Source organism: Hyperoodon ampullatus (genome assembly GCF_949752795.1).
Source record: "Hyperoodon ampullatus genome assembly, chromosome: 10".
Taxonomy (NCBI): Eukaryota; Metazoa; Chordata; class Mammalia; order Artiodactyla; family Ziphiidae; genus Hyperoodon; species Hyperoodon ampullatus.
The window spans coordinates 91,629,672-91,642,278 of record NC_136923.1 but is presented as its reverse complement, the minus strand read 5'-3'; the positions used below and the strand labels follow the sequence as shown (position 1 = coordinate 91,642,278).

The 12,607-nt window shown below is 36.1% G+C and overlaps 1 protein-coding gene across 3 annotated transcripts in view; it reads right to left on the bottom strand.

Moving 5' to 3' along the window:
• Positions 1 to 3,224: 3,224 nt before the first annotated feature.
• DEK (DEK proto-oncogene) overlaps positions 3,225 to 12,607 on the bottom strand; it is a 28,810-nt gene continuing 19,427 nt past the window's right edge. For 2 of the 3 annotated variants that reach the window (XM_079713033.1, XM_079713034.1), the window contains 4 exons: positions 8,501 to 8,636; positions 7,829 to 7,977; positions 3,778 to 3,846; positions 3,225 to 3,309 (listed from right to left, as the gene is read on the bottom strand). In XM_079713033.1, coding sequence (XP_079569159.1) covers positions 3,298 to 3,309; positions 3,778 to 3,846; positions 7,829 to 7,977; positions 8,501 to 8,636 — 366 coding nt within the window. In that variant the 3' untranslated portion in view covers positions 3,225 to 3,297. Of the gene's footprint in view, positions 3,310 to 3,777; positions 3,847 to 7,828; positions 7,978 to 8,500; positions 8,637 to 12,607 lie in introns of those variants that run through there. The other variant, XM_079713035.1, reaches the window with a different exon arrangement.

Sequence of the window (12,607 nt, the reverse complement as noted above, 5' to 3'; positions counted from 1 at the left end):
TGAGCTTTTACTTAAAATTTAAATTGAAATCTTTCCTTTTTGAATACAGCACAAACTCTTCAAAGGTAAATGAAACTTCTATTTTATATTGTACATATTTCTTCCCATTGGGTGTTCAAAAGAAATTTAAATTCAAGTATCTTTTATAATAAGATATTTTAGATTTGTGCACTCATTGGCAAAACAGCAAAATTTTCAATTCCTTCAACAGTACATGTTATTGTATCACTGAGAATTGGGAAGAGATAGTGTGGTCTTCATACTTTAGACATAGAATATGGCTATTTTTCTTAGTCATGTTTGGGTGGATGGCACACTTTAAATAGCCTCAATTTTGGCAACCACTAGCAGAAGGATCTCGTCAGAATAATTAAAGCCTCTCCCCACTGCCTCTTTTTAGAATAACTGATTACGTCTCTAGGAATATTTTTTATAGAATTACGTTTTCAGTATTCCATAGGCAGGTCCACTGGAAAACTGCAGAAAAATGTGTAATATCGTGGTAAATATTACACATTTTATAAGCCATATCTTAAAAGCCTGAGTACATGGTAAATATTTACTTTTTCCTTCTTTCACTCATGACAAGAAAAAATAAACATTGATTTCAGGGTCTTCAGGATGCCCATCTTGCCACGAAACTTCAGTTTACAGGTTAGAAATATGGGTAATTTATGTGCTTTTGTTTTAAAAAGTCTTTGAATAATTCTTTCAATATATTGGTCAGCTTAAAAAAGGACTCAAAATGACTTTAAAACCACTTTTCAAAACATTAGGTATTTTTAAAATTTAAAGTCAGCTTATAAGTAGAAATAGTATTTTATAGAAAGAACATACGGTGAACTGTAGACAGAGCTGAGACACACCTCCCTCCCCAGCAAAGTATTATACAATTGAAAGAAAGCAAATAGCAGTATATTGGTTTCAAGGTTAACACAGGAAAATGTTGATATTTAGGTTATCTGATGAGACCCATTGGGTCTGATTGGGAAGTATTCTGCTTTCAAGTGTTTTATGTATTAAAACGTTAAGAGAATAGCATGTGTCGAGTGATAAATGCAAAATATTTTAAGTTGAAATGGTTCACAGTACATTATTACTTTAGTTTCTGGGCGCTTAAACTTGCTATAAGCAAACAAGGGGAAAACCTACCTAAATAAAGTATGGTACATTTTTTAAAAAAACCCTCATTTCCTGTCTCAAGTGACATCACCTAACATTTTGTTCTTTAAAGAACCACGGTACCTTTTCTTGAGTATGTTTTTCACTGCTGTCTGAAGATTTTGTAATTGAGTAGCAGTGAATATACACAATGTTACTGCAGACTGTGAACCGCTGATTGTGTAAAACTGCTTAATAAAACTTTTCAAATACAGTGTGCACTATAGTGGTGAATGCACACTCTTAAGCAGAATCATCTTCACCACAAACTTTCACATACACCAACTCAACCCCCTCAACCTCTAAACACTCTTTAGACTTTTTAGGTCATAGGCATTACTGTATATCCCTTTCAAGTAAATGGTCACACATAATTGTTAACTTTAATCAACTTAGTTTTGTGAGAGGACTTCCAAGTTTTCCCTAGTGATTTCTTTGTAATGTATTTAATTCAAAGTAAAATTGGTCAGTTACCACTGATGAGCACTCCAAATTATATAGGCTGTGGGGCTAAATTCATTTAAAAATCTCTATTCTGAAATACATGTTAAAACATCAAATGCAAAGAGACAGAGGTGGTGATTTATTGTTTTTATTGACAAGGTTTATAGGAACAAATTAAATATTTAAAACCAAATGCCAATTATTAAGTCTCATTTAGTTGTTTATTCCATTCATTTGTATTAAGTATACCTTTCTCTAATGTCTTAATAACTTTATCAAGAAACAAGTCAAACCTGTGAAAACACCTGTTAACAGTCAATATATATCATTTTTATATATTTCTGTTCTATGATGCAAAGATATTTTAAACACTCAATGGTTTATCAAAGGCCAAATTCTTGTATGAGCAGCATGTTTTATTTTAAAATTGACCTAATTTAATAAACCGATTAAGACAGTTAATTTAAAAGACAAAATTAGTCTCATTCAGGAATGGTCCATATGTTGATCACCCAGAATCCTAATTGGCCAAAATTTAAAGCCTAACACCCCTGATTCCACAAATATGTTAAGTTTCTTTAATGTTAAAAATAAGTCTATTATCACTTTTGAGAAATACTTTGTCAGATACCCACTACTGTCTACACATTATCTTAATCTGGAATTACAACTGGTACTTTCACCATAATTATAAAGGTGGCCAGGTTTCCTGTAAATATCAGCATTTTATATGGGCAAAAGCAGTTAATAAAAATCAGATCATTTATTATAAGCAAAATGTGCTTCTAATTAATCCAGCTCTCCCAAATTTTTGAAGTTTTGATGTGTTGATTTTGGTCTATCCTCACTATAAAATGTATCTACAGACACTGCTGCAGGGTTAACACTAAAACTATAAATTGATGACACTTCCAAGGCAAAGCAGAGAACTGTCTGTTCCTTCAGTATTTTCTTCGCTGAATTCTGACTTTCACTGCTCCGTCATACCATCTGGCTGAACACTGACATTTCATAGTTTATAATAACTGTAAAGATACGTACTTATATGAGTTTAAAAATTGATCTGCACAAAAGAAATAAAAAAACTTTATATACAACAAATTCGTTTTTAAAAATACAAAAATAACATCTGTCACTCTTGTCATGCTGACAATTTGACATATATACACATGCAGGAGAAAAGTTCCGATTCAGTCATCTGGACGGCTGAAGCTTGTGTATTTTTAATATGATGAACACACTGCCACTGAGTTTTCACACTGACAGATGTGTATTCAAAATATTTCATATGCTAAATACTGCAATAGTCTCTGCATGTATAAATGCCAGTTATGATCGTTTCTGTTCTACGATTAAAAGTATGTCTTAAGCTAATATTACGCGCACACTAAAAACTACAACAGTTCAAGAATCTATACTCTTATATAAAGAAATCCAAAATGTACAAAATACAACTATAAAAGCAAGAGACAATTACTGCCATGCAAATATTTAAACTAAAAACTGCATAGAAATGCAATTTAAAACCGCAAACGCAAATTCACCTAACACTCAAGATAAAAAGGTCAGAAGGAAGTTCTACCAACACAATGCTTGCAAAGATTTAGAAAAGGAAATACATTCTCTTTGCTGGTATAATGGTATAAATCAGATCTTTAAATCCATGGGTACAGGTCATCTGTTTCTGTCCTCTTAAGAAATTAGCTGTAATGAAAGAGAAACGTTATTTCCTCATACCCAACATACAATAGTTGGAACACATAAAACCTCATTATATTTTTTAACTCCTATTTTACTACTGTGACCTTGGGAAATCAGCTGGGCTCAATATAAGACTACAGCTACTGTTCATCTTCTCCTGCCTTTAACTGGTGGACAGCAAGGAACATGTGCTCAAGTGGTTGTATGAACTCTGAGATGCCCAGCTACCCATGTACACTGAACCCACATCTTCATCTGAGGCCAGGTTTTGTCACTAATGTTCAAACTTTATTTTTAAGCTCTAAACTGGGAAAGAAAATAACTATCTTTCCCATTTTGAGGAAATCTGAGCATCACATGTGATATTTACTGACATAAATATTTTGAAAAATACACAGTATTTGATACACATAATTTCTTCTGTCTTATAAGCCCAAAATGATCAAAGTTCGAAAAGTTGGACATAGCTACCTCTTTAACAGTTGTTTTTATGAACTCTTTTCTTTCAGTTAAGTCATAAGCAGGATAATTTTCATATACCTATAGTGAAAAGGAAAAACAACGTTAAAAGTGGATTTAAAAATCCAATAATATTCTGTCTTTGGATAATGAAGAAATGTGTGCTATGCACAAAGAGCTGCATGTAAGTTTGAACAGTACGTTCTAACCACCAGTGGTTCACCATGTAGCATTCTACAACAAATGAGTAGTTTTAATAATACCGTATATAGAGCAGTAAACTAGCATGAACACATTCTCAGTGTTTTGTAAAAGTGGGAGTTTCAGTTGAACTAACAATAAACATGGATGAGGAAAACTTCTAGACAGACCTTAGGTTAAATGGATTAAATGCTTGATATTAGTAGGTTATCAGATATTTTAGGTATCCTCTTATTTTTTGTTACATCATCTGACACTACTTATGATTCCTGAACTTCGACTCTAATGGATTTCAGCCTCCAGACCGTTGCTCAATCCCCTCCCCAAAGCTGTATCACTGAGATCCCGTTGTATCATCGAGTCCTCCACTCCTAAATTATTACTTTCTAAGTTTTCCGACTTGATACCTGCCGCTTGGCTTCACAATGACTTCTGGTCCTGAACTGCCATATACACCAAGCTGGCTTCATTCCTACTGTCTAATTCAAGGTCAGCAAATGTTTTCTGTAGAGGGCTAGACAGTAAATGATTTCAGCTTTCCAGTGACAGCTTCCGTCACAACTACTCAACCATGTCATTGTAGCATAAAAGCTACCATAGCCAACACTTAAAGGGATGGGTATATGTCTGTGTTACAGAGGCCCACAGGCTGTAGTTTGCCAACCGCTGCAAATATAGTCAATCATTTACATTACTCTAATTGTTTGCCCTTTGTTCTTTCTCTGCAAAACTCCAACCCTTAATTGGTCTAACTACCAACTTTTATATGGTTAAATTCTGTGCGAAAATGCAACAAATTTGAAAAGAATGGTTCCATTTTATCAACTATACTTGAATAAAGTAAGTTAAAAAAAAAATGGTCCCACTTGGTATTCAATGTCAAAGCCTCCCTAGAAATCCCAAGGATTTCTAATCAGGTCCCCCTTACATTCTCATCAGTGGCAATTTCATCCCCTTATTCAAGTGTCCCACACTCCTGCTCTCAGCCAAAAAGCCATTACTATGAATTCCTTCAACTTTCTGACATGCCTGTTCTCCTCCAGTTCATTTCTGTCTGGATTCATCAACAGTCCTGTTTCCTCTACCTCTGCAGGGACCCAACCCTCAATGCTCCTGTACCTTCGTCTTCTCCTATCCCAGAATTGTCCCTTAGCCTAACACATGCTTCCACTCCCCTCTGACCTTAAAAAGTATTTTATCAACTTGTATCTTCCCCCAATTTAATGACTAAATCAGCTTTCACTTTCCTCACTATTAATTCTCATCCTCACTATTCATTCTCAGTCCAAGGGACAACCCTGGCATTTACCACCCTTCAAAGTTGCTATTATGTGAACAACTGTCTCTTAATTGTTGAGTCCAAAAACACCCTTAAGTTCTTCTCACCCGACCTCTCCCTCCATGTTATTAATAATCCCCTTAAAAGTACACAAATGTGTTCACAGAAGCCATCAAAGGAAGAGAACTAGTCGCACTTCCAGCTTCCCTCCAGTCTGCCCGTGTCCCCCTCTCCAAAAGAAAACCAGTTATCAAGTTGCCGTGTATTCTTCCAGACCTTTAAAAATGAGTTTATATACAAACATACAAATATGTCAATGGCAATACAGTTTTTCTGTATTTACACAAATAGGGAAATACCTCTGTTTTAAAAATTGGACAATACCTGGAAGGTTCTTCCATGTTCTTCTGAACTGCTACACAGTTCATATTCCAAAAAAGATGGATGTACAGTTTAAACATTTCCCTATTGATGGCCATTTAGGTGGTTTCTGACTTTTCAGTATTACAGACACACTTAACATTACTGAAATCATTTTGTGCAGACGTGACTATGTCTTTAGGATAGAGACCTAGAAATGGAATGGCTGGGTTAAAGGGTATTTGCCATTTAACTTTTAATATACTACCTAATTATTCTCCAAAGTTATTACAACTTAAAGGATGAGAGTACGTTTCCCTATTCCATTGACAACCTTGAAAACTGTTAATCTTTATAAAGATTTTGTTAAAGCTAATAAGCAAAAGTATTTCCTTTTGATTTCTATCTTCCTCATTAGTAGGGAAGGTTAATGTTTTCACGTTTACGGGTCATTTATATTTCTCTTCTGTGACCCGACTTTCCACAGCCATTGTCCACTGTCCCATGTACGTTAATTACCTTTTCTTAGGCAGGGAACTACCCCTCCCTGCCCCTTCAAACTCTCCTCGCTTGGCTTTAACAGCACTATTCTCTCTGGCCTTCCTTCTACTACTGACTCTACAATTTCTTACAACTTCCCAACTCTTTGATAATGGTCTCCAGGACTCTGTCCTTTGCCTTTCTCATCCTTTACCTTCTTCTCTAGGCCACCTTATCTTCTGGTTTTAACTCCCAGCAATATCCTAGTCTAGGTTTCTCTCCTACCTTGGAGAATTACAATGTTCACAATTTCTCCCACTTGGATGTTTCAAATACCCCATCTTAAAATGTCTAGAACAAAACCCATCTTTCCCTCAGGAGGTGCCTTTTGTTCTACTCCCTATTATGATTAATGTGCCCAAGCCCTTACACCCACACGGAGCAACCTGTGATCAGGCTCTCTTGATTTCAGACTTGGATTACGGCAGCCCTGTAACTCTGATTATGATGTAAAGGTTTCTCTTGACTCTTGTCTCATTCTTCACCAGTCCGTTCTTCTTGATGCGTCTAGGATGACCCTTAAAAAATAAAAATCTTTTTTTTTTTTTAAGGGTCATCCTAGACTGCTCCTGCCAAATACCTTTCAATAACCTACCCTGCCTCCCAATTCCTCATTAGCTTCACGGAGAAAAATCAAACTCTGTAACAACACATATAAAATCTGCAGAATGCTTTAGTATTCTCTCCTAACTTCTGTGAAGAATTCCTTCCAACTCTAGTCTTCAGCCAAATTAAACTAATGACTATTCCTCGCAGTCATTATGTGTCATGTTTTATGTAAATGTGTTGATGTTCCTCAATTGTATGAAAGCTGAAGCTCTAAGACCTCTTCAAAGATGCCTTTTCAGACTCCCCCAACCCCCATTCCCAAGCAGGTACCCTCTGTTCTGTGGTGGTGTGGCACCCTCTGTACTCTTCTAACACCGCTCTCACACACTGTACTAAGTGACTAAAACAGCTACCTCTTTCCACCCACTAGATTACACAAGACCCCTAAGCCAAATAATGGCTTCTCCTGCTCTACCTCTAACATCTATCCCAGTGCCTGATATGTAGCAGAGGCTCAGCGAATGCTGAATAAGAAAAACAGTATGTCTTAAAAAAGTAAAGAATATTCCACCTTTGGTACATTTCAAATTTTAATTTCATTTTACCATAAGAAACTAGATTTTAAAACCTTCCAATTTTGATCTACAGTATGGAATCGCTACAGAATCATATTCAAGACTAGATCATTTCATTTCCTGAGAAGCATCAGAAGAACTTAAGAGAAGTTTGAGCTAAGAACCTAATCTATAACATCTCATTTATCATAGTAATATTGAAAATAAGGTGGTCCACAAGATCCTGCTTATTTAAACTAACATAATCTAGGGATGCATCAATAAAAATAGTTGCTAGATCAGGAAAAGAACATCTCCTACGGAGTTTGAAATGTATGACCTTAACTTTAGTCACTGTATACATTCAAATGTTATTTATGAAATGACTCCAATAGGGCAGAGGTTTTGACTATTTTACTGAAAGTGGTATCCCAGCACCTGTAAGAATGCCTGGCATGTGGTAATTCAATAAATATTTGTTCAATGAAGGAATGCACATAAGAATCTAGCTTCCAACTGAGGGATGGGTGAAAGAATTTTTCAAACAGAAGCAAAATGATCTCAGCATTTGTCCAATTACCTCTTTGCAAATCTGTTTCATTGTGACTTCCTCCAAGTTAGCACTGGCCAATAATTTCTTTACTGTTTCCTTTAACTCTTCATCTGTAGGAGGCTTCTTCAATTTTTTAATTAAAGGTTCATCATCTGAACTATCCTCAGATTCACTTTCTAAAAGTAAGACATTTTATGACATGAAAATAAATTTTTCTTATATAGCAAAGTAAATTAATATTCAAGACAGATTAGGAAGAATTCTATAAGTGTTCATCAGATCCTTGAAAAGGTATTAGATTAAAAAAATTGTAAACTATAAAAAACTGGTATACTACTTTCCCCCCTCAAATGTTCCTCAGAGTTTACCTATTTTCCACACATGCTTAAAAACTGTATTATAGGGGCTTCCCTGGTGGTGCAGTGGTTGAGAGTCCGCCTGCCGATGCAGGGGACATGGGTTCGTGCCCCGGTCCGGGAGGATCCCACATGCCGCGGAGCGGCTGGGCCCGTGAGCCATGGCCGCTGAGCCTGCGCGTCCGGAGCCTGTGCTCCGCAACGGGAGAGGCCACAACAGTGAGAGGCCCGCGTACCGCAAAAAAAAAAAAAACTGTATTATAAAAAAAAAAACAAAAAAAACTGTATTATAGCATATAATGTGTATCTTTAGGTTGCTGAAAATGTGTCATTTCTAACATACCTTTTTTGGAGCTATTTTGATTCTTCTTGGTGGTACTGCTATCTGCCTTCTTAACATTAGCACTTTTCACAGATTTTTTACTTTTAGAAGTGGCTTTCTGTTTGGGTTTTTCTCTTTTGGATGTCTTTTTTGGTGGCTGTTGTAAAGAAAAACAAAGTACATACATTGATGAGAGATTACCTGCGATTCCTCAACTCCTCCACACCCCACAACAATATTAGAGAAAACTAATGTATTCAATATCACCAATGAAAATTTATTACTAATTATTAATTTTTGAGATGACTAATACACTCAATGAACTTAATTTTATCCCAACACGAGACTAGTCAGGTGAGGTCAAGAATCAAACATTTGAATTATTAGGTGCTCACATTTATTACACACTACAGATAGAAAACTGTCTACCCGTCCCTTAACTAAGGTCTACCCCATCAGACCTTAGTTAATATTGAAAAAAACTCTAAAATACAGGTACTATTAATATTCTGTTATTTATTGTCAGTCTCTCCTAACTAAAAGGTAAATTCCATGAGGACAGGATTTTTTTGACCTTTTTGTGTTCACTGACATATCCCTAACTCCTAAAACAGTGCATGGTGCAAAGGAGCTGCTCAAAAACTATTTATAAATGTATGAGGAAACGAAGGCTCAGAGAGGTTTTGTCCGGTCACATAATAAAATAAAGAAGTGAGATTCAAACAGATCTGACTCCAGAACTTGTTTTCTTAAACACCAACTCACAGCTAATAAAATAAAAGTATACACATACGGTTAGATTAAAATGATAAAATTATAGTTCACTGTAACTTTGTCTTAAGCAGAGTCTATGAAATTAGGAAACGTTAATTCTTCATTAACGTTCCCAAAGGTAAAAGTACCTGTATATAAGGCAAGTACCTCAAGATAACTTAAAATCTCATCTTTACACACCAAAAACACTGCAAATCACTTTTGACAGAATGTTTCTCCAAATGTTTTATACTCTGAATTTCAGATTACCATCAAAATTCAACCTTTTTTTTTTTTTTTTTAAAGGACAGAGACATTATGTTGAACTTAAAGAAAATTAAAGTACATAGACCAACCTGTTCTAAACTTAGGTGGGCTCAGGCTGTTTCTAAGTGCAGTTCATTGGATTTTAGTGCTTGTCTTTCCTTCTGCTACACTGCCATCCACTGAACATAGTTACTTAAGTATAGTATCACCCTACACTACCTCAATAATACACTGTTGGCCGGGAACTAGCTAACCTATCTAGTTTAACTGCAACTAAAAAAATGCATTTAAGCAGTGTCAAAGGGCCAACATGCTTCTAAAAATAAAGTCTATAAGCTTCACCTATGGATTTTTGCTATTTAGAGGCCATTTATACTTTTTTCCTAATTCTCAGAGGTGTTCCAGACATAGGGGTTGCCGGAAAGGCATCAATGGTTCATCAATTTTCTATGACTAACCTGAACTAAGTTTTAAGTTTATTAAGCATCCACTTAATTCCTAAGAACCACACAAGGCTCTGAAAAGAAATACTAAAAATTCATAAGTTCTGTTGATGCACTTAATACACAGAATAATGACTATTATATATCACTCGTTAGTCAAAGATTAATAAAATCTGGACCTGCGGGTCATTCAAATATTTTATAATAAACTTAAATTATTACAGAAAGCATGGGGGGGATGGGGAAGGGAGAGCAACAATGTTATAAACATTACCACTTGATCCCCATTCAAATCAGATAGTTAGATAATTAAAATACTTTCAGAGCCTTTAAAGGCCAGGGTATAAGGTAAAATTTTAGAAAGAACACACACTATGGTGCCATTTTTAAACTTGCATATTGGGAGTAGTAATAGTTTGATAAAGCATAAAACTGTGCAGTGATAAATAAAGGATAATCAAGCCATCTCCATAAAATGTTACTATTGGGGCTTCCCTGGTGGCGCAGTGGCTGAGAATCTGCCTGCCAATGCAGGGGACGAGGTTCGAGCCCTGGTCTGGGAAGATCCCACATGCTGCGGAGCAAATGGGCCCGTGAGCCACAACTACTGAGCCTGCGCATCTGGAGCCTGTGCTCCGCAACAAGAGAGGCCGCAAGTGAGAGGCCCGCGCACCGCGATGAAGAGTGGCCCCTGCTCGCTGAAACTAGAGAAAGCCCTCGCACAGAAACAAAGACCCAACACAGCCAAACAAACATTTTTTAAAAAGTTACAATTGGACAAACAAAAAAATTAAAGCTAAGCTTCTTTCTATATTTAAATCTTCTAAAAGGGAGAGTGTTCTACAGTTTTTTAAATGGACAATTAGCCTATTATCATCTATTAACAAAAAGGTTGCAAACATACTGTCAGAAGTACTATAGAAGATACAACCTAGTAAGTGTAGGCTCTGGAGGCAAGCTGCCTAGTTTCAAATTCCAGACCCAGTACATCTTTGGGCCCTAGTTCCCTTGTTTATAAAATGAGGGAAATAATAGTACTCAGTAGTCTTAGGGGGAGTAAGTACATTAATACACAAAAGTACTTTTAATGGTGCTGGGCACAGAGGAAACAATAAATATTAGCTATTACTACTATTATGAGTGCTTCCTTTTGTAAAGGAATTCTTTCATCATACAAATGTAATTTCCTCCAATAACTTGAAGTTTTCTTTAAAAGGCAAATACATAGAATAGATACATAGAATAGCAGTAAGACTGCCTCAGTGACACCTGTGTTAACTAAGCATGATACATCATGCTTATTTCATTACATTCTGGTAGACAGAACTGGACCCACAAATAACCGAATCTCTGTAATAATAAATTATGCTATTTACACTGGAATTCGCTTATCCTTAGTAACCAGTTACAAATTACTCCGTGACAAACTTAAGGTAGGAATTCAGTAACGTATCTTTTTCATACTGTTAAGTGTTGGCATGGGGAAACAGTGAAAACTGAGTAGTAAAATAAACTCTGTAGAAACTCATACTTATGGGTTTCATCTTGAGCAGGGAGGCAATCAGATAAATAACTCACATCATGTGCTTTAGCCCTGCAGCTGCTAAGAATCATTTGAGCTGCCCCGAAGATAAGGTATTATGTATAGGAAAAAAAGGTAACTTTGGAAAACAGGCATCTCAAAAGACAGACCTTGATATTGCAACCCAACGTACAATTTTTGGCAGTTAAGGTGAACATGGCAATCTGGTATTTTGGAGGTAATGAAAAGGGGCCCTGGGAGAACTGAGAAGTAAAGTTAAAAAACATGCCTACTTAAATTTTACATGACCTTTCAAGTCTTCATTACTTTCATTCCCCCTCCTCAACTTAGGAAAACCTCACTCACGAGTCTAAACCCAATTTAGCAATCACCTCCTCCAAATCTTCATAATACCACCAACTTGATTAATCTGTAATCCCACAGTACTTGACCTACAATTCATTTGCCCCTTCTTTCTGGAAGGCACTGTGAAGCAGTGAATTAGAACACAGGTTTTTAGAGCCAAACTTCCTTGGTTCAAATCCTGACTCCACCAGTGACTAATTTCGCGTTCTCAGGCAAGTCACTTACCCTTCTGTGTCTGATTCCGCATCTGTAAAAATGGAGGTAATAATACCAGAGTTGGCTAAATTTAACACTCCCCCCCTCCCACACCTTATCTCAGATACTGGGGTACATTTTGCAATCTACATTAAAATGATGCCTTACAGGCATTGCAGATTTGACGAACTATGGCCATGTTTGTAAAATTTTGTGAGGCTCAAATGACTGAATACATAAAAGGCACCAAAGAAACATTTAATGTATTTATGTTTTTTAAACTGTAGGTAGTTACATGTCTCTTCTCCCACTACACTACAAGTTTCTTAAGGGCGTTATCTGACAATCTCCACAAGAAGAGACACCAATCTAATTTAGCTCTATCTGTCCCTAACAACCACAAGAGTGTTCGCCATAAAGTAGCCATGTAAATATTTCTTGCCATGTTCACCTCTGTATATCATTTGCAGGATCTGGTTTACCTGTACTCTGAACCCAGGACATGGTTAAAAATGTAATTAAAAGGATAAAGAAAAAAGGCATTTGTATAGCACTATTTTCACATACATGATCCATATGACC